We start from the raw sequence: 23,301 nt of genomic DNA on the forward strand, positions 1-23,301 counted from the left end.
TAGGGATTATGTTACTCCTAACTTAGAGCATAACATGAAAACCACAAATGAGTAAAAAGACTTTACGGTCAAGTGTATAGATAGATATACTCTTAAGAAACTCATGAAATTGTGTATTGGAATTGGTGGCAGTTTACTTGTTAAGGAAAACTCAAAATGTTTCCTAAAGAGTAATCAACTCTGAGTGAAAACCACATAACCACATTTCCACCATTACTCCTACTGTCACTGGCATCGCCGACGCCACCACCATCGCCGACGCCACCACCACGATCGAGTTCTGGTTCCAACTCGCTAAAGGTTTCATCTTTCTATTTGATGTACACCGATCTGCTTGAGACTTCCCCAGTGACCCCATCCAATCCAATGCAGCTAGCTCTCGATCTCCGATAAGACAGCTCTGATCAAGCTCCAGTGTATAAGACAGCTATGATCGAGCTGTTTTATCAGAGATCGAGAGATAGTTTCATTGGATTGGATGCGGTCACGGGGTAAGTCTCCAGCATACGGTGTACATCAGTTCAAAATATGAGACATTTAGTGAGTTAGAACCAAAACTCGATCGTGGTGGTGGCATCGTGGTGCCGGTGATGGTGGGAATAATGGAGGAAACATGGTTATGTGGATTTCTCCTTCCCGTAGACTATAGCGGAGAACAACTTCTAAAAGTATCAACCAAAGACTTTTGTGTTAAGATGTTCATGTCTACAACTAGTTTATAATTCTATTATCCACGCTTTGGTGTTCACGTCCACATTTAATTTTGTTTACACATTAATATATATATATATATATATATATATATATATATATATATATATATATATATATATATTATATATATATATATATATATATATATATGAAAATGGATCTCAAAAGATAGAAAAATTTATATATAGTTTTTAACGCTGATTGATTATGATATTACAATTATGAGAAAGATTACATAGACGATTCGACAACCGAAAATACGATCTATCTTATGAGGATCAACGCCTGACTGCATCACCTGAGCCGTCCTATAAAGATCCACGCCTGGCCAGATTTACTTGCATCATGTTGAAGATCCCTTGTAAGCTTTTCTTCTGTAGTCTACATAATTGTTTAATAAATCACTTTCTTCGGAAATTGAAACCTAGATCTCATGTAATGTGCTTTTTTTTTTTGAACAACGATCTCATGTAATGTGCAATCTGCAAGAAATTGCATAGATTAAGAGTTTTATATAGAGGTTATTGTGACAATTATTTTTGTTTAATATATTTTAAAACTTGAGATAAAAGTAAATGAAAATATAAAGTGGAATAAGAAAAATAATAAAATGAAATAAGAATAGGAGAGAGATTATGTGTGTCAGAAGAAATCGTGGGATAATGAATCAGGTTCAGTTCTATTCTTTTTAGTTTATAGTCATAAGTGTCACAAGGGTTAAGTGTTTTGTAGTTTAATTGGAATGTGAAAAAGTATTTCTTGGCGTAAAAAAATTTCAAATGATTTAGAACTATTGGTCCTTTATGTCACTGGGCCAATCAGTTTTACCGATGTTAATTACATGGCAGGTAAGAGACGATTATCCCCTTGAACTCGCCGTGGCAGACGAGTAAAAATAAAGTGCGAAGTTGCGAACTCTTGGTCTTAGAAGTCAGTAGTGAGTGTCACTTTTTTAGACCTGAATCTCGTGGTGCATCCTCGTAAATCTCTTAACGAACTCAAACATACTCCGATAAATTCAACATTTAATGGAAAATCTATGAACCTTTCAACCAAAACTCCAAGTTCAAACATAGTTTGCGTTTGCACGTACATCTTTAGCCTCTAGTGACTACAACCTTTGGCCCTATTCTAAGAGATGGTCACAAACAATAGTCTTGGATGTAGAGGAATACATAATTACATGTGTGGTCCATGTGAGAGGGAAAGGTAATGCACTCTTGACCATAAGAGGCGATATGAGATAATAATGCGTGTGGGCATATGATATGCTTTTGGTATATCATGCTTTTGTTCCTTTGTTATCTACCAAACTTTAATGATTTATTTACTAGAAGTCTAGAACCTTGCATAAGAATATACCTAATTGATATTTTCGTAGAATGGACCTATTTTGACATAACGACAGTAAGTTGAAAACCGACTGAAAAACACACACCAAACCTTTCCATAATGAAATGTTACTGTCTCAATTTCTGTGTGCAAGAAACCCGAAAATTCTGGCCTGATTTGGTTTGGCAGTTGCTGAAAAGCTGTCAGATTTTCAATGGACTACTCGATGTTCCATGTACTTTTTGAGTGTGATGCATTTTATCTCGTCCATAGTAATTTGTGGTCCGAATGTCTTTTACGTTTGTTTCTGTTTTCTACTTCCGTGTTGTGTGTAATTTTCAAATAATACTATTTCACAGAAAGCAAAATCTAAGGTTAAATGTACGCCGCCTTCTACATTTTTGCTGTTTAAAATGGGTGTTTTAGAATTTCAATGTAGTTTATAAGATAAGAATAGGATCATTTGTTCTAAATAAAAGAAGATTAGTAGTGAATTATAAGTTTTGAGTGCTTTTCTAAAATATATTTGAACATTTAAGCCTTCCAACCCATGAAAAGCTGTTATAAAGCGATATATATTTATGATATAATCTATAAACTAAAATCTGATAACTTCAAAATTAAAGAAGTAACTTTTGCTGCAGTTAATTTTTTTTAAAACAAGGGCTTATTTGCCAAATAACCAAAAAAAAAATGAAAAATTAGATTTTGGGAGAGAGAGTAGAGAGAGATAGGAAGAGAAAGTAAGAGAGAGGTGGGGATTTTGGTTAGTTAGTGTATTTGTTTTTTTTTCATGTATATAGGGTGCAATTTCCCTTAAAACAATTGTAAATGTTATTATTTCTATTTTTAGTGAATTCACTTTATATTGAAATGAAATGTATCAAAGTTATTAAGTTATCAGAGATTTAGGTGGTCATAGCGATTTATTAAGATTTCAACTAAATTTTTCTTTTCTACAAATTTGGTTTAAAAAAAAAAAAATCTAGGAACATATACATGTCTAGTTTTTTTCAAAAATTTTGGGGATTTGTGACAGATGTTTAATTTAGCATGGTACAGACCAGCCCAGTCTACCATCTTCTGTTGATATAGATATGGGTTTTGACTTCTATCTTATAGGTTATAATATATATATCGAAACATCTAGTGTGTAACTTCTTAAGAGCCATAATACTATTGTTTTTGTTTCATATATCGGTATATAGTGCTGAGTTGTTATAGAGTTAGTGTTTTGGACCTTTTGGGGCGCCATATTATTGACAACTTTTTTACGCTAAATGTGGACCAAAGTTGTATATGATAAAGTTAGTGTCAAATACTACTTGATACGGTAAGTGATGTGAAAGGAGATGTATATGGATTAGATTTGGCTGCCGAAATTATTGAGTTTTCACCCTCGTCTAAAAAAATATTGGCCCACAAGCAAAAAAATATTTTTGACCCTTTTATTTCTAAAAACAGTAAAAATATTAAAAGATAAGACTGAGATGATTCGGGCATATTCCCACATTTATAACAATGTTACCAGTAAAGCTACATGCTCTATATGTTTACTTTTGGCCCCTAAATTATATATATCTTTGTCAGGCCCCAAGCACATGCTTGATGAGCTTCTATTCAGGCCCGGCCCTGCCACTGGTAATAGGAATTAATGTTTGGTAATACACCATAATTGATAAATCAAAGAGAGCATTAAGTTATAAAGAAGTAAAAAAAAGTTCAAGGGATCTTATCTATCTCAAAGTTGCGTGGATCTTCTTAATTCTTATCGACAGGCAAGAAAAAGAAACTAATCTTATCCCTATAAGAGAAAAGGATTTGAATTCTCCAAGAAGATGTTTATATATAAATTATTGTCATTAATCTTGCCGTGATACAAGAAGTGAAAAGACTTTCGACAAGCACTTAGCAATTATTGACAACTTTCTTATGCCGGAGACAGAGATGTTGCAGGCTCCTCAGCTATGCTTGGCTTCTTTGGAGGCACCACAGAGCGAGAGAGATCCTCAAGGAAAGGTCCTTTAGCAGTAGGCACGTACACAGTTGCTATGAGGATAGTTTGATTCCATCACCACCAGCCACAACCTCTTCAATCTCCAGCAAAGGATAGTTTGATTCCATCGTTGGCGGCCTTACCACAGGCTCAAACTCTTGAATATCATTCATATAACCACTGGTCTTCCTCCCTTAAAGATCCCTACAAGAACACAGATGAATCACAACAAAGAAGAGATTCAGTCAGACATCAAAGTGAAGCAAAATCACAAAAACTAAACACAACTAGTAGAGATATTTCCCCAGAGGATTGCTGTTAAGTTATGTTGAGAACAGAACAAAGCTAAGCAAATTGTGTTATCAGAAGAAGCGCTTCTTGGTGTAGTGAGAAACAAACCTTTTTGAGAGCAATACCGCTTGAAGATGGGGCAGGTTTCAGAATCTCAAAAGAGCAGACAAGAGATTGGTCCACGCTCGATAATGCACCTGCATTGTCAAACTCCCAGCCATAGTTTGGAGCAGAGAAGATAGTCACTAATCTCCGTTTAGCGAAAAACTCATACCCATCTTCCACTACCTACAAACAGACCAAAGTAAATCACAAAAGGTCTGATCTCAGCGACAACATCAGCTCCAAACGTGCAAGAGATACCTCTATCGCTATCAGACCAAAGAAAATCACAAAAACTAAACTAAACCCTTTTCAATTGGCGTACTCCTTTCTTATGCGACTTGAATCTCCTCAATTGACCCCAACCCAAATTAAAATTCAAACGAAAATCCAAATCAGGCTTCTGCAAAAAAAAAAAAAAGATCAAAGAGAGTCAAAACGAGAGTCAATCCCCTTCACGTTATCTCCACCGAGACCGTGCTGGTTCCACCGATTGGCGTACTCCTTTCTTATGGCGACGATTGATGAGGACGTGGTGAAGCGACTGAGACGGCGGTGATTCTGGCGGTGGAAGTCTTCACGGAGAAGTTCAGAAGATGAGAGAGAGATGGAGATGTCGCGACACGTGTCCCGTAAGGGACGTCTCTTGTGGCGCTTAATTAAGGGACGTCTCTTGCATTATTAGGTATTTTTCTTTTTTTTAAAAAAAAAAATAACCTAAGAGACGGCTAAGCACCCCCCGATAATGATGGTCTTAAACCAACCAAAGATGATTCATAGGCGAACCCGTGAACTCCACCCCAATTATCTTGAGACTAGATTAGTGGAATCATTCAGACTCTGGTCCTAATCAAGAGACAAAACATTTTGGATTTTGTTTATTTATCACATATCCGTCGTACTACTGTTTTTAGTTTTACTTTTTAGTAACCAAAGATTTCAGACCACTAAACCTAGAGTAATTTATTAATTTTGAGTTTATATATACATTATAAAAGTCTGGAGGTACATTTCGTCTTTAAAAACAGCTTGTAAGAAAGTGTCACTGAAGTTATAAGCGATTTGTTTTTTGCTTTAAATTAAAAAAATAAGGCTAATAACATTTACTAAAAACACAACATAGTACACAATTTCTGTTTGATACACAAACATATAAAAGTAAACTTAACACTGCAATTTAAACGTTGTTAACTCATTTTAACAATATCTGGATTTACTAATTGAAATAATCCGTACTTATATATTTCTATTACTTGAAAATAAAATGGTTTATACTCCCTCCGTTCCTAAATGATTAATGTTTTAAAAAAATATTTTGTTTCTAAAAGATCCATATTTTACATTTTCAATGTATGTAATAATGGAAAATTGTAAATTTCAAAAACATTAATTGTGTTTACTGAATTTTGATTGGCTAAAAATTATAGAAAATAGCTAAACACAGAAAATCATACATTTATTATCAAAATTTTAAGTGTTTTCTTAATAAGTGTGAAAATTCTAAAACATAGATTATTTAGGAACAGAGGGAGTATATGTTAACAAAGACGAATGTTTTGTTTCCCTGTGCTAGACTGGTCCTGGATAATATAGTAAGTAGTCAAATAAAAAGTTTTGAATTTGTTTACATGTAAAACTTATCGTGAATCTATATTAGTGGGAAAGATAACTTTTGCGCGTGAAAAATAAATATTTTTCTTTAAAAATGGGATTTACTTTGTGTTATGCGTTAATGCATTAACCCAATAATTGAAATATCATCCATAAAAGTTTAGCTTTTACAAACTGGTGAATCAATTTCTTCTCAAAAGAAGAAGAAGCAGTAATTTAAACAGAAACATTGAAGAGAGACAACTCTATACAAACGGACAAAGAGACCAAAGTCAGAAATTTCGACGAATTATACATATTTCAAGTTACTTCGGGGAGGGGAAAAGGATTTGGTTCTTCCTCTATATTGCTCACAATTCAATATATAAACGATCCATACCAACTTTTAATTGTTTAGCTTCTGATCAGTCGTGCTCGTCGAACCCTACAAAGCATTATCAAAACCATAGCCACCAAAAACAAAACATTATATAAAGAAGCATCCTAATGTAAACAAATGCAAGTCATTTTGTTAGTCATTTGCAAAGGATTTAAAATCGATGTTTTCCCTTTTTATGAAGATAACTAATATTACCCCAACAGATGTGATAAAGCTACAAACGGCACATTTCACAGATCTTGCTCCATATTGATACATTAGTAGCATCTTGCAGCTTCCGCAGTTCACATGCGCTACCTGATTCGCTAATATTCAACATGCAAGAGACACGAGAGTTAGTCATATTGTTGTTTATAAACAAACTGATCTAACATAACTTGAAACTAAAAAAGAACAGAGAGCTGTCTTATCGATTCTTAATTCGGTGTTACTGATTTTAGTATTATATATCCGAAAACCAAAACCAAACTAGACTACAGATAACTGAAAAGAAAACAACACTTGAAATTGGTTGTATTATCTTAAATCTAAGACCCTAAACCAAACAAGACACAAAAAGACAAGAACTTGTAACCCAGTGGTTTGCATCACTATATTACCACTCGGGTTAAATCTGTATAATGGATGTTAATGGAAAAAAAAACAAAGGATACATTTGATATTGGTTTTGGTTTCTCATATTTCTTAACCAAAACTCCAAACTAAAATTAATTCGAGATCGGATTAACATAAACATCAATATGCATGTGTGAAAATGTTTATATATCAAATGCAAACCTTCCAGGGCAAGATTAACGGTGTGACAGCAAGAACATTGAACACTTGTAGCTCCACGAATGTACATTAAAAGTGTATGGCATCCTCCACATACTAACTGAGCCATCTCCGTTCCTGCATTGCCAATTATTTAAAAAAAATATATATATATATATAATATATATTATAAACTCAAAATCTCATTAATCGACTTTTCATCAAATAAGTTGACTGATAATTACCCGGCGGAGGAACGGCCGTGACGGCGTTACAGACGGCACAACAGACAGAGGTTGCTCCGACCGGATACATCAGAAGGTTTCTGCAACCTGAACACACTAACTGGCTCTGTCCACCTGTACTACCTATAAATCTCTAAACCATTATTATTATCTACTTATTTTTGCAAAAAAAAAAGAATTATGGATCAAGGATGAACTCATGTGGACTAAGCAAATGGTTTCTGGGAATTTGAATCCATACAGATCAAGTATTTGCGATAAATGTAACGAAGAACACATGAGGTTATAAACAAAGAGAAGTCTATAAAATATTTGACTGGTTAAAAGAAAAGAATTTGCAACAATCTTAGAATGGCTTTTTAATTATTTTCTAAAAAGCTAAAACATATGTCATGATTCGAATTCTGGATTGTTTAGGTTCTGAAAACAGAGGATCCATCTGGGTTTAAAGTTTTGTTATTTGAAAAGAGTCTATACCATTTGCAGGCGACGGAGGAGTATATGCTGGAGCCAGTGGCGTCGCCGGAGGTGTTGGATATGGTGCAAGGGGGACTGGCATTATTCACTCAATGGATTATTGCAAAAAAAAAAAGGAGAAAGAATTTTATAACTCTCTTTCTTCTCTATCTCTCTCTCTATATATATAAATCTATAATGGTTTCTCTCCTTGTTGATGTTCTTAATGCCTTAGAAGAAGAAGACACATCTTGTGTTCTTCAATTCTTCTTCTCCCATTTCCTCACTTTCATCATCTATACAAACAAGCACAAAGGAAAACAACGATACAAAAGAGAAAATAAATCTTAATTTTACTAAGAAGGTAATAAATCTTCAAGAAAATATAAAAATGTAAAAGGAAAGAAATCAATTCTTTTTCTGTTTGGATAAAATATCAAAACATAATTCAATGCTTGAAACTTAAGAAACATGTGAAGACTAACTTTGGGGTCACACCATCACCATGACGCTCTTTGACTAGTACATAGCTAATAGTGGAATCTCGTTTTGATGTATTTTTGCAGTTACATAACGTTTGTGTGTATGTATCCGGAAATTCGAAAAGAGGGATGTGAATTGTGAAACGTTTGAAGATTGTTTTATTATGCGAGGAGTGGGGCAAACACACACCTCTCTTGCAACTTGCATTTTATCATTTAAATAGAGAGAATATGAAAGAAAATTAAAATCTATTTGTTTCAGGCTTTGATTGGTAAAAACAGAGAGTATATTCGAGTAAAACATTTTACTCTAAATACCTATTTTACATGGAATCAAAAAAGATACGCGGAAGCGTAATTGTATGAAAACGTCAACCAAGATTTTGTGATTAAAAAGAAAGTGTTTCAAGAAGTAAAGAAAAATTATAAGAAAATACATAAAAGAATAAATGAAAATTGAAACAAGATAAAACTAAATTTATTAAAACTAAATTTTATCTAACGTGTTATTAACGATTTGTCCTTTATGATCTTTTGTGATTTTCATTGAAGATAAAAATATCAAATAAAATTTCATTTAATTAACTGAAAATATATTAATTATAAAAAACAAATAATATATTTTTATATATTTCTCATTTAGTTTTAAATATATATATATATATATATATATATATATAATTTCTCATAACAAATCTTATAAATATCTTATTTTCTACTTTAAAGAGGTACTTAAGTCCTTCAATATTATTATAATTTAATTATGAATTAGAATTATATTAAATTTTAAATTAAAAAAAAAGAAATTTTATTATGTATTGATATATTATATAAATATAATTACATTATCAAATTGAATCGCAGATAAAATTACATGATTTAATAAAACAAATAATTTTTAAATTTATAAAATTATATTTAAGTTTATCTGTACAAAGAAAACACAATTTTAAGTTATAAAAACAATTTTAAATAAGTGAATGTTAATTTATATTCAAATTAATATAAATTTATTTTTTAATTTATAAATGGAACTCTTAAAATTAAATATTAAAAATCAGATATATTATTATTTAGCTTGACAAAAATATATCAATATATTGAAATAGATGAATTGTTCTATATTTTGTGTTCAAAAGAAAAAAATGAATTGTTTTATATTGATTCTCACATATATATATATTTAATTTTGAAAGTTTATCATATAGTATTATAACCTGAATAAACTTCGTATATGATTGTATTGGTCACATTATTCTTATAATGAACGGTTTAATGAAAACAAAATATTATAAACTACTGATGTTGCATTATAATACGGTAAGATTATATTGGTCCAGACTATAAAACAAAATAAAGACTTACCATGGGCCATGCACACAGGAAATTCAGTTACCCAATCAGTTGCGGAAGCCGGAAACTTGGTTTCTGTGTTTTTTGTTTTACCAAACCTACAATGTATCGTTTGGCAGCTCATTGAATTCATCTACATGCTCATTAATAAAAGTGAAATTTTTGTATGCATGTGCACATCAAATGTAGTGGGCAAGACTAACAATAATTTTGATTTATTAGGTTGCATATCATATCAAGAACAGCTTTAGATTTGGTTTGCCATTATTTAATTATTTGATGGGCCCAATTTACTTGTGTTAATGCTTCTTTTATAAAATAACAATATTAACTTTTCATATTGTTATGTCAACTTCACTTCACATGTGAGTTCCTGAGTCACGATCTCCATCGTAAAATCTTCTTTTGTTTTGTTGTGGGCTGTATATAAAATACTAATAATAATAGTTTATATATCTAGGATAATACACAAAGTAAATTCTTAGTTTACATAAAAGAATATTTCAGTTAAGGTGCAAATAGAAATGGAATCTAAATAAAAATCTAGATTGAGTATTTTACCCACACAAACAGGCAGAGTCCACTATCACTTTGGTGATCAAGTCGATAGGTCAGATAGTTCTAGAACTTTTATCTTTTATGCATGAAAACTATTTATCTTAGCGTGTATCCACGCCAGTTCTGAGTTCGATTTCCGTTAAGAACTAAGTTACTGATACTTATCCAGTCTCGGCTTGAATTTTGACCCAAGTGGTTTACATGATGGGTTGTAACAGACGAATTGTCCAATTCCTACTTCGTCAGAAGATTTTCCAAACTCGGTCAGGCAGAGAGATAATATCTTCAGGCTAAGTCCACTTTGTATCACTAAGTACGTTCTTACCAGAACTAGCCAGATCAGCCGATAAAACATATATAAGAAATATTTATAAAAAAAAAGAGAGAAAAATGCATTCTCAATTATCTACACTACAAGAGCTTAGACAAAAAGAATATGGAGCTGTGTATTAATATTATGATGGACAATATTTCTATCTTTCCCTTTTTAGGCTTTTAAATCTTTGGCTTATTAGAAAACCGAGTTCATGGTGAAGAATGAAAATAGAACAAAAGAGATGTGAAAATGGCTTTTCTCGTTAATCAACATAGTTCATATACTTGTTTGCTTATATGTGATAAGTACCGACTGCACATGGGATTTGAGCTCCACCAGAATTGTGCAATGACACTTGCAAGGTTTTCACATATCTCCAATGGGAGCACGAAAGTAGACATAACATATGTCGGAAGAGCAAGCAAGATGAATTTAATCAACACTTCCTTCCCTACTTTTGAAAGCCATTTACATATCCATCCATTCACTCTGTGCATTAACTTATCTTTGAGAAAGGCAAAGAGTTTGCATTTGGATCTACTAATATCTTCTGGGATACCTAAGTATGTTTCCATCCCTCCTTCATTCTGAATTCCAAGTGCATATTTAATCTCTTGTTTGACAGTTGCATTAATCCTCTTACCAAAGAGTACAAAGGGTTTATCAAAGTTAATACATTGGCCTGATGTTTTACCATATTTCCTGACTACTTTCATTACTTATTCACATTCATGGGACTCCGCCTTACAAAAAAAAAGGTATCATCAGCAAAAAAGGCTTTCATTACTTCTTATGTTATCGTAATTATGTACTTTAATTTGCGAGTAAATTTTGAGATCTATCATAACTCTTAACTGATTCTTTATGTACATTGTTGTATACACATATATAAAGGATTCAGCCGGATTGTCGTAAAACCTAATACCGGCTGAATCCTTATGTAATTATGTACTTTAATTTGCGAGTAAATTTTGAGATCTATCATAACTCATAACTGATTCTTTATGTACATTGTTGTATACACATATATAAAGGATTCAGCCGGATTGTCGTAAAACCTAATACGAGAAATCTATGTTTACGGACTAAATTCCTAACATCTTTTTAACATAAAAATGTAATATCTTTCATATGAACACCATAATCCACCAACAATGGAACACTAAAATACGCAAACATTTCTCTCTAAAAAATGGCGACGGCGATGGTGACCTATGCTTAGGGGTTTGATGGTTCTCCAAAATTGGGATCCGGGAAATCGATGGAAAGAAGATGATAACGATCGGGTTGGTGTGATCGTAAAGATCTGGAGATCTGAGAAGTCAAGGCTTGACAAGGATCTTCTCCGTACGGGAAAGAATGGATTCTCCGGATACAGGGTATTTGAAGGGGATAGTGATCGAGTCTACTTGGGGGAGATACGATCCACAGAATCTGAAGTAAAGGACCTAGATGGCGAGAAATGGATGTTGATTGCGATCCTCTTTATGATGAAATCGTCTGACTTTACAGGTATAACTTCAGACTATTCATTACGTAAGAATTTATTCTTTCCAAAGGAGATTCGAGGAATCATTTTCGGATCTGATACGATAGGGATATGGTATTGGTGGATCTCTTGGGTCTGTGATGAACGGATATTCAAGAAAACTTGGAAAGGAAGACACAATTATGGTTTCAATTGTGACATATTTGGCATTAATGAGGGAAAATTTGGGTGTGGAGAAATGGGAAACTGTAATCAGTATAATAAGCAGGGATGGGGCTTTATCTGCTGTATCACATATTCAAGCTATCTGATAGTTCTTTTTAGTAAAAATCATCGTCTTGCTGTTGGTTGTTTGATCATGACACAGAGTCAGCTTTTGGGATCCGGTGGAGACATGAAGGAGGGTGAGGGTACCAGGAAAAGGTTGAAGATATCGGTGCCGCACTTTGACAACTCCGCTCTTGTCAAGACCTATTCAAAAACTATAATTGGGAGATGTATGAATCCACAGAAGCAAGAAATGAAGGCGCTGATACAGAACATTCCAAAAATCTGGAAACTGGAGGATCGGGTGGTGGGGACAGACTTGGGGCATGGCAAATTTCAGTTTGATTTTCAGACGGAGGAGGAGATTGAAGCGGTCCTGAAGCTGCAACCCTATCACTTCGATTACTGGATGGTGGCTCTTGCAAGATGGCAACCGAGGAAGTCGCAGCTGTTCCCGGCGGAGATTCCGTTTTGGGTGCGAGTTATCGGAGTTCCAATGGAATTTAGGACAAGGCCTACTCTGGAAAGCATAGGTGATGCTCTGGGCAAGACGGTTTCTGTGGATCTTGAGCACTTACGTGTTCATGTGGTGGTAGATGCTTTTCAACAGCTCTGTTTTGAGACTACCGTGGATTTTAAAGGGGGAGAATACTATGAGGAAGAGGAGGCTGCGATCTCACTAAGATATGAGAAACTATTTGGATATTGCCTAATCTGTGCGAGTCTGTGTCACACAGAAGATAAATGCCCTCTTGCAAAGCCGGAGGTGAAGATGAGTCCAGAGAAGAGGATGGAAACTAGAGAAGGTAACGGGGGTTGGCAAGACGGAGGGAAACATGACGACAGGGCTCGGAGTTATAAAGGGGTTGTCATTAATGGGAACACCGGCTATCAGCAGAAGGAAAGAGAGGGCAGGGACTATTTTGGGAAGGGAAAAGGCAAAATGGGCGAGGAGGCTGACTTTAAGTGGGTGCGAGCGGCAGAGAAAGGAAACAAGGGATCGTCCAACCACCGTGGAGGCCACAGGGGGGATGGCGAGGTTTATCGACAGCGAATGCCACGTAGAGAGGATTCAAGAATGGCTGCCCAAGAGGGACGTTCTCGGGGTGCTTCAGGACTGATAGGAGATCAACAGTTACAGCGAGGATCAAGTACAAAGGCTCAGGAGAGTAAGGCTGTGGAGGCTCCAGAGGAGGGTGAGATTAAGGCTGTCGAGGTTTCCATTCCACAACTACCCTCACAGAATTTTCAAGAGGAGCTAGCCAAGACTCAAGCGATTGGAATAGAGGCCATTTCGGACCCCATGGATACAGAAAGTGGGTTACAAGTGATTCAGGGTCTGGTCGGAGATACTTCCACTCTCAATGGAGATAAGATCATGGATATGGATGAGATAAGGGAAGTTTTTCTTGCAAATGGGATTGATATGGATGCTGTAGATGATCTACAGGAGTGCTCAGAAGGAGAGGTGGAGGAAGCTATGAGAGAGCTGGAAAGGGCAGGTGAAGAAGAAATTCAAGAGGATGGGGTTCTGGTTACTGCTGAGGATGATAAGGTCACGACTGAAGAAGAAATGGCAAAGAAACAGGGAACACGCAAAAGGCTTTTTAAGCCAGCGGCTGGGACTGCAGTTAGTACAAAGATGAGGATGGCTAGCGCACTGGCTTCTCCACGTAAGCGAACTGGAGTCAAATTAGGAATGCGTCTGGGGGAAAACAGTAAGCAAACTGAAGCTAAGGGCACGTCAAACCCGAAGCCGGGACTCCCTAAACCTTAAGTTATTATACAAAACGTCTGCTTGGAATCGAGCAAGCGGGGCTTGGCTTTTGGTATCGGCATTTGGATTTCTAAAATAAGCTCTATGAGCATTTTTATGTTATTAAAACTAGTTAAGGCTTTTGAGATTGCAATGGTTTTTTCTTTTTTTATGTTTTTTGGTCAAGCTTTCATTAATGGTTAAGCAATGGAATACAATTTGGTTGTGGGATATGTGGTATTACGTATTTTTATTTATAAGATTTGTCTCTGTTGGAACATATGGATCTTTTGGCGGAAGACTTGGGTCTCAGTGTGTGGTTAGGAATTTTATTTTAAGGTCACTTTGTGTTGAAGAAAGATGGCTCGGCTGGGAACCATTATCTCGTATCCTGATCAAGTATAACTGTGTTTGGCCTTGTTGCAGGCATGTTCCATGTTTTAAATGGGAATGGAACAGAGAGGTCGTGAGGTTGGATAGGAAAGGGGACGTTTGGAAGTTCCCCTCACGGCATAAGGAACACGAGAAATTTGGCAAGTCGTGGGGGCGGCTTTTAAGATTATGGCGATGGGATGTGCGAGGATGGATATGGCGACTGGTGGAACATATTGGCTGGTACAATGTGGGGGTTTTTGTCTAGAAAATGGTTTTATGGTAGTGAAGTTACAGGTGATTAGGGATTACGAGAGGTTTAAAGCCTCGGGACTGATAGACTGTATTAGTAAGGGGAAGGCAGCGAAAAACATGGATATGCCTACGGCATAGATGAGCTTACTTAGATCAAATTTCAGGCTGCGGTTATAAAGCATTGGGGAACAAAAGTATTTGCAATGGTGTAATTGCGTCTGGAGTATTACTTTATTTGAAGTTTTTAATAATTTTTATTGATACAAAAATATATCAGGATAGATCCAGCGGATCTTGTGATGAAGTTTCTCAATGTTATTATTATTTTTGGTGTTCTCGGTGTGTATGGGATTTAATGGGATGCTGGCTACAGAATTTTTTAATGATGTTCTTAGCAATAAGAATATGGAAGAGTTTATGGGAGTTTGTAATTAGGATACGAGGATGGAATATTAGACTTCAAGGCTATTATACAATGGAGAAATTACGTTGGCGGGACCTATTTATTCAGCTGGTTAAGTTTTTGAATTCTGGATTAACAAAATGGAAGCGGGACGTGGGTAGTAGTTTTTTTATAGGCATCTTTAAGCCAAAGTATTCAAGCTCGACGGAGCAATCCGATATCTTTTATATAAGAATATATTAAGTTGGAATTGTCGAGGACTTGGAAGTCATTGGACCATTAGTTACCTTCGAGAAATATGGCATAAACATAAACCGGAATTTCTTTTTTTATCTGAAACAAAACAGGACGTTGAATTCGTACAAGGTGTTCAATCACATTTTGGTTATGATAGTCTGATTACCGTGGATCCATCTGGGAGAAGTGGGGGTTTAGCTCTTTTCTACAATAATGAGCATCAGGTCAAGATTCTATATTCTAGCAACAGAATGATAGATATTGAGGCAATAGTAAAGGGGAAACAAGTTTTCCTTACTTTTGTTTACGGTGATCCGGTCCCAAAATTGAGGGATCAGGTTTGGGAGAGGTTGACTCGATATGGAATATCACGATCGGATCCCTGGTTTATTATAGGAGATTTAAATGAAATTACCGGGAATCATGAGAAAGATGGAGGGGCTCTGAGATGTCCAACGTCTTTTATATCTTTTAATAATATGATCAGGAATAGTGGATTATTAGAATTTCCGGCTCGTGGAAATACTATGTCTTGGCAAGGGAGAAGAGGTAAAGGAAAAGGTGCAGTGACGGTTCGATGTAGGCTGGATCGTGCTTTAGCGAATGAGGAATGGCATACACTTTTTCCATATTCTCATACGGAATATTTGAGGTTGGTGGGATCAGACCATCGTCCAGTGGTGGCTTTTTTGGATGATAAAATTAACAGACGAAAAAGGGGACAATTTAGGTTCGATAAGAGGTGGATTGGTCAAGAGGGTCTGATGGAATCAATAATGTCAGGTTGGACAGAGAATCAAGAAGGACGGGAAGAGGATTTTGTTACGAAAATTAGCAACTGCCGCCACGAAATATCTTCTTGGCGCAAGGACAATCAACCATATGGAAAGGATAAAATTAAGGATCTGCAACAGGTGTTGGAAGAAGTACAGACGGATAATGATAGATCACAAGAGGAGATTCTTGAGGTTTCTCGAAAATTACAAGAGGCTTACAAGGATGAAGAGGAATATTGGCATCAGAAAAGTAGAAATATGTGGTATTCATCAGGAGATCTTAATACTAAATTCTATCATGCGCTGACAAAACAACGCCGGATTCGTAATAAAATAGTAGGACTACATGATGAATTGGGTAATTGGATTACGGGTGATAGTGGAGTTGAAAAGGTAGCAGTTGATTATTTTGAGGGTTTGTTTGCCACGACTAATCCAATGGAATTTGATAGTTTTTTGGATGAGATTGTTCCATCCATTTCTCCACAGATGAATCAAATATTAATGCGTACGGCAACGGAAGAAGAGGTTCGACAGGCGTTATTCATGATGCATCCTGAAAAAGCGCCAGGACCGGATGGGATGACAGCCCTTTTTTTCCAGCATTCCTGGCATATTATTAAGAAGGATGTGGTTGAGTTGGTAAATAATTTTTTGGTTACAGGTGATCTGGATTCACGTTTAAACATAACCAATATTTGTATGATCCCGAAGACGGAAAGACCTACAAGGATGACGGAACTAAGGCCGATAAGTTTATGTAATGTTGGTTACAAAATCATTTCGAAAGTTTTGTGTCAACGACTGAAGATTTGTCTTCCACGGCTAATATCGGAAACTCAATCGGCTTTTGTGGCAGGAAGATTAATATCGGACAACATTCTTATAGCGCAGGAAATGTTTCATGGACTAAGGACTAATAAGTCTTGTCAGAATAAATTTATGGCGATCAAAACAGATATGAGCAAGGCATATGACCGGATAGAATGGAGTTTTATTGAGGCTCTTCTTCACAAGATGGGTTTTGATCCTCAATGGATTAAATTAATGAAAGAATGTATATCTTCGGTTCAATACAGGGTTCTTATTAATGGACAGCCGCGAGGATTGATAATTCCCCAGCGGGGATTACGTCAAGGGGACCCTTTATCTCCTTACCTTTTCATTATGTGTACGGAGGCACTCATTGCGAACATAAAAAAGGCGGAACGCTTGAAACAGTTAACGGGTCTAAAGGTAGCAAGAGCATGCCCAGCAATTTCCCATTTATTATTTGCGGATGATAGTCTTTTCTTTTGTAAGGCAAAAAAGGAAGAATGTCAGACTATTCTTAGGATTCTTAAGGAGTATGAGACGGTTTCAGGGCAACAAATCAATTTTCAGAAATCTTCAATTCAATTTGGACATAGGATTGAAGAATCTTGTCGACAAGAGCTGAGAGATATTTTGGGAATTCAAAATATAGGAGGAATGGGATCATATTTAGGGTTACCGGAGAGTCTTGGAGGATCTAAGGTACAAGTGTTTGGTTTTGTACAAGAAAGATTGAATAATAGAGTTAATGGATGGACTTTTCGATTTTTCACGAAAGGAGGAAAAGAGGTGATCATAAAATCAGTGGTTACGGCTTTACCCAATCATGTGATGTCTGTATATCGATTACCAAAGACCACTGTGAAAAAGCTCACTAGTGCCGTAGCTCAGTTCTGGTGGAGCCCAGGTGGAGGCACGAAAGGTATGCATTGGAAATCATGGGATAAATTATGTGTTCATAAAGATAATGGGGGCCTTGGGTTTAAGGATCTCACTGATTTTAATACGGCAATGCTTGGTAAGCAATTGTGGCGATTAATCGAGAAACCGAATACTCTATTTTCTCGAGTTTTTAAAGGACGGTACTACAGGAATGCTTCACCCCTGGAACCGATCCGCTCTTACTCCCTGTCGTATGGCTGGAGGAGTATTACTTCTGCTAGATCTCTGGTTTGTAAAGGACTAATTAAACGGGTGGGAACAGGGGCATCTATATCTGTATGGAATGACCCCTGGCTCCCATCCACTCGCCCGAGACCAGCAAATAAAAACCCTCATCACTGTTACCCGGATCTTACTGTGGATTCCCTTATCCATCTGGAATCCCGTACATGGAATCTAACGGCTATAAGAACCTTGGTTGCCCCGGAGGATATTAAGATCATTACAAGCATTCCCTTGAGTAAAAATCAGATGGATGATAGGATTGGATGGCATTTTACTAACAATGGAAAATATACGGTCCAATCTGGGTACGAAGTGGAACGTGTCTATCCAGATAAGGAAAAACCACCGGAATTTTATGGACCTACAGTGGATGTCCTTAAAGCCTACTGTTGGAAATTGAAATGTCCTCCAAAAATAAGACATTTCTTATGGCAGCTACTTTCAGGTTGTATAGCAGTTATGAAGAATCTAAATGCCAGAGGAATACAAGGAGATATCTTTTGTTCACGTTGTGGTGATCAGGAGGAATCAATTAACCACGTGTTTTTTGACTGTCCTCCAGCACGACAGGTGTGGGCCTTATCTAAGATACCATCGAACCCGAATATTTTTCCTCTAGATTCTTTCTTTGCAAATATGGACCATCTTTTTTGGAGAGTTAATCCAAAGATTGAAGACCATCAGTTTGCATGGATCCTATGGTATATTTGGAAAGGTAGGAATAATAAGGTGTTTAGCAATATTGACGTTGATCCGAGGGACACACTCAAGCTGGCTGAATTGGAATCAACCCTTTGGGCAGAGGCTCAGGTTTTAAAGAATCAGCAAGTGGCACTGGATATACAGAATAGTTCCATTCAAACGAATATAGGACGATGGTGTTTTATCGATGGATCCTGGAAAGATAAGGCTGCGTTTTCAGGGCAAGGATGGTTTAGTACTTTACCAGGCTTTGATGGTTTGTTAGGGGCACGAAATGTACGTGCATGCCTATCACCTCTTCACTCGGAGGTGGAGGCTTTGATATGGGCAATGGAATGTATGAGGAATTTACGACAATTTCAGGTTACGTTTGCAACAGATTGTTCTCAGTTGGTGAAGATGGTTTCGGAACCCGAGGAATGGCCTGCATTTGGAACCTACTTGGAGGATATCAAGTTTTTGAGAAGAAGCTTCCACAACTCAGAGATTGTTCATGTACCAAGAACGGCGAATCAAAAGGCGGATAGCTTAGCACGCAGTACCCGGCATCAACTGTCTTTCGTCGTACACATGGATGCAGAGTTACCAATTTGGTTTACAGAGTCAATATGAGTCTGTGAATTGTTTGCTGTCAAAAAAAAAAAAAAAAAATCCACCAACAATGGAAAATTCTGAAGATTTGAAAAGAAGAAGAAATGGTCTCGTTTGAATTTTGATACAACCATTCACTACAAGAAAGCATCTCATTTCCAAGCGGCATTTTTATCGGGAATCCATAAAAAATGACCATTTTCAATAAAAACATGTCGCCGGATATCTTTCGTTAGAAACAAACTGTCGTAGATTTATCAAAATTTTCTAGGAATTGGTCGTCGGGAGTTCATCAAGAATTTTTAAAAACTAACCAAAAATAAATAAAAAGGTTTCCAATTTTTTTAAAAATTTAAAAATTAATTTTATATAACAAAATATACCAAAAACATTAATATTTTATAATTTTTAAATAAAAAATATAGATTCCTTAATCTAACAAATTAAACAAATAAGTCACAAATTCAAAACTTATATAGAATGTTTTTAAAAAATTTGATGGTTTTGAATATTTTAAAACATTTTAAAATGTTTTGAAGGATTCCTGATGGAAATCAAAATTTTGGTCTCCGTCATGAATCCATTGTGACTTAACGTCGGGAAATCCCGTGTTTTCTTACAGTGATAAGTATGATGATAAATAGTTTATATTTAATAATTTCGAGAATATTGATTTTATACACAAGGGTATAAACAATGCATTTGATTGTATATCAGTTTTTACTGAATAAGTTTTACATTTGTTTTCTTACAGTGATAAGTATGATGATAAATAGTTTATATTTAATAATTTCGAGAATATTGATTTTATACACAAGGGTATAAACAATGCATTTGATTGTATATCAGTTTTTACTGAATAAGTTTTACATTTCAATGTGTTACACAAAAAAAAGTTTTACATTTCAAATGAACAAGATGGTATATTTGTAAATGCCACCTCTACTATTTTTTTCTTTTATATAAATGAGGTACATATTCTAAATATAAACATATTATGTATATTTACGTATTCAATATATTTTCAAGGAAAAAATGAACTTAACCTACAAATTGATAATTTAACTTATTCAGAATAGCATAATTAAATACTGTTAACAAATCAACAAATTAGTAATTTAAGAGTGTCCGATGAAACATTAAAAAGAAGTTAAATGAATGTAAAATAGAAATTTCTAAGATTACAAAACGAAAGATATATAGTATGTTTTTGTCAAAAAGAAAGAAAGATATATAGTATGAACAAACTTTCTGATTCAAAAGGAGGAAATATGGGTATCTAATTGCGAAGAGATTGGACAAAAGGGTCCATTCTGTTAGGGATCAAGAGATTTGAGCCACAGTGGAAAATCCAAACATCTTTTTCAAGAAATTGTAAAAGACATATCAACAGAATATGCCATTTCCATAAGCAAGCAAACACACATGAGGATTTCTCAATCTCATTCATGACCACCAAGAATGTATGTATGTATGTATGTGTGTGTGATTTTGAGGAATGGGAGAAAAGTAATAAAAGGACAAATGATTTGATAAAATGATAAAACGTAGATAAAAAACACAAAAGCTATGATTTGATAAATAAAAAAAAACACTAAAGCTAGGGTCATGTTAGAACATTTTGGACATTGTCGTCGACTCTAGAGACGCTTAGATAGCCATTAAAGAGCGGCTATGGACTTGTCCACGTCTTACTTAAAACAGTGATGCCCTAGATGAAGAAGATGCATACAATACCCCTTATTAATTAGTTTTTTTTCTTTATATGGTAATGTGGTCAATGCACACCTTTTTTTTTTGTAACAATGCACACCTTATTAATATGAAAGCCTGTAAAAAAAACAAGCGCCATCTACCATTGCATCAGTACATATTTTTTTTCCTCTGAAATATTTCATTGATGAAGAACAAGTTGATACACAAAGGGTAATACACTGAGCTAGCGAGTATTGACACTCCAAGAAACTTAAGCCAGCAGTAGAAGGAACATACTCTAATATCAATATATTTCAAAATATCGTTTTTTTGTAAAATATTAAATTTTATACCAAACTTTTAGTTTTTGACATAAGTAACACAAACGACTTAACTCACACGTAGGGATGTTAAAATGGGTAAACCCACCCCATTTAGACCCACCCCATTTAGAACCCACCCCATTTAGAACCCAAACCCGTTTAGACCCATTTAGTTTTAAGGTCTATTAGGGCTCCCCATTTAAACCCACAAATTTTACCTTGACCCATTAAGATCCACTTAGACCCATTTAACTCTTTTTTTAATTTGTTTCATACCTTTCTTGTTTTAATTATATTGTAAATCAAATTTTATGGTACAAAAATTTATATTCTTAAATAATATTGTAATTTTTTAATGGTCACTACTTAATTTAATTTAAATAAAATAAAATGATAAAAACAATTTGAAAACATGTATAATAATAAAAAAATCTTCAATTGTGAAAGAAATGTTTGAAACTTTTGATATTAATTGAACCCAAATGTGGGAATATATTAAAACCAAATATCAAGAGAGAGTCGTGAGACTGTGAGACACCAAACAAGAATAATGGAGTTGCTCACTTGCTAGTTGCTACATACAACTGATGCCAACAAATATATAATCAAATAACTGGAATCTCAAAGTGGCATTACAATAACAAACTTAATAACTTAAACGGTTAATGATTTTCTCTTCGACGAAATTATGGCTAATGGTCTCAGTGATGCCAATATCTGTCTCATGCCAAAGAAAGAAAAATCAAATAAAATGTCTCAGTTTCAACCAATCAGTCTTTGCAATCTGAGATATAAGATAATAACAAAGATCTTATGACATAAATTAAAGAAAATACTATCGGACCGGATATTTGAAATCCATTCAACTTTTGTTGCTAGAAGACAAATATCCGACAATGTACTAATAGCATAGAAGATGTTTCATGCTCTTCATACAGATCCCGGCAGAAGAAGTGAGGATGACAATAAAGACAGACATGAGTAAAGCTTATGATCGGCTAGAATGAATTTTATCGGTGCTGTTATGAATAAAATGGGATTCTCAGCGTTATGGATTGAGTGGATAATGCGATGCATAACATAGGTGAAATACCATGTCCTTTTCAATGGCCACCTAGAGGAAATATAACCCCAAAATGGAGATTGCTTCAAGGAGATTTTTTATCTTCTTTCATCTTATCCTGTGTATAGAAAAGCTCATTAGCCTTCTCATCACACAGAGAATCAAGGTAAGATAACGGGGATGCGCATCTCACGTGCTAGCCCTCCAGTATCACACCTTCCTCTTTACTGATGATAGCATGTTCTTTTCTGTAAGGCGGAGCCCCGTGAATGCGATGAAGTCAATGAAAATTCTTATAGACATATGGAAAGCTTCGGGACAGTGTATTTATTTGAAAAATCATCCTTGCTCTTTGGTAAGAGGATACCCAGAAATGTGAATGAGGCTGTCAAAATCTCAACGGGAATCAAAAATGGGGGGGGGAGATGGAACTTATCTTGGTATCTATGAGGACATCAGTGGCTCGAAAAGGAAGCTATTCTCTTTCTTGAAGGATCGGTTGCAAAATCGGGTTAATGGTTGGACATGCAGATGGGCTAACAAAGGAAGGAAAGGAAATACTCATAAAGTCTAACCTATTGGTTATACCTACTTACGTAATATCGACTCTACTACTACCATTAGAGACAGTGAAAATTTAGCTATATGCCATTGCACAGTTCTGGTAGAGCTCAAACCTGCCTAAAAGAGGTATACATTGGGTAAAATGGAAAAAGCTATGTAAATCAAGATAAGAAGGAGGGATATGATTCAAGATGACCACATGAATTCAATCTTGCTCTACTAAGCAACAATTATGGCGCT

At 35.3% G+C, this 23,301-nt stretch overlaps 1 protein-coding gene and 1 long non-coding RNA gene across 2 annotated transcripts; both read right to left on the reverse strand.

The window, feature by feature from the left end:
- Positions 1–3,893: 3,893 nt before the first annotated feature.
- LOC125608732 lies at positions 3,894–5,101 on the reverse strand. The gene is made up of 3 exons (XR_007339405.1): positions 4,697–5,101; positions 4,442–4,621; positions 3,894–4,246 (listed from the first exon to the last, which is right to left on the reverse strand). It is a non-coding gene; the product is annotated as an uncharacterized LOC125608732 (long non-coding RNA).
- Positions 5,102–6,168: 1,067 nt separating this feature from the next.
- LOC106445609 (protein LOL1) lies at positions 6,169–8,606 on the reverse strand. Its single transcript, XM_013887191.3, has 6 exons — positions 8,365–8,606; positions 7,901–8,175; positions 7,424–7,546; positions 7,203–7,316; positions 6,621–6,730; positions 6,169–6,470 (listed from the first exon to the last, which is right to left on the reverse strand). The coding sequence occupies exons 2-6, from the start codon at positions 7,980–7,982 to the stop codon at positions 6,432–6,434; spliced, it is 468 nt and encodes a 155-aa protein (XP_013742645.1). The 5' UTR covers positions 7,983–8,175; positions 8,365–8,606; the 3' UTR covers positions 6,169–6,431.
- Between the last annotated feature and the right edge of the window lie 14,695 nt (positions 8,607–23,301).

Source organism: Brassica napus, chromosome A5 (assembly GCF_020379485.1).
Source record: "Brassica napus cultivar Da-Ae chromosome A5, Da-Ae, whole genome shotgun sequence".
Taxonomy (NCBI): Eukaryota; Viridiplantae; Streptophyta; class Magnoliopsida; order Brassicales; family Brassicaceae; genus Brassica; species Brassica napus.

Bases quoted from the DNA above. Each gene is read 5' to 3' on its own strand.
- LOC106445609 (XM_013887191.3), bottom strand. From the start codon at position 7,982: ATGCCAGTCCCCCTTGCACCATATCCAACACCTCCGGCGACGCCACTG. The intron at 7,317-7,423 runs GTAATTATCAGT...TTGGCAATGCAG, and splicing joins CACGGCCGTTCCTCCGCCGG to GAACGGAGATGGCTCAGTTA. The intron at 6,471-6,620 runs GTAATATTAGTT...AATGCTTTGTAG, and splicing joins GCTTTATCACATCTGTTGGG to GGTTCGACGAGCACGACTGA.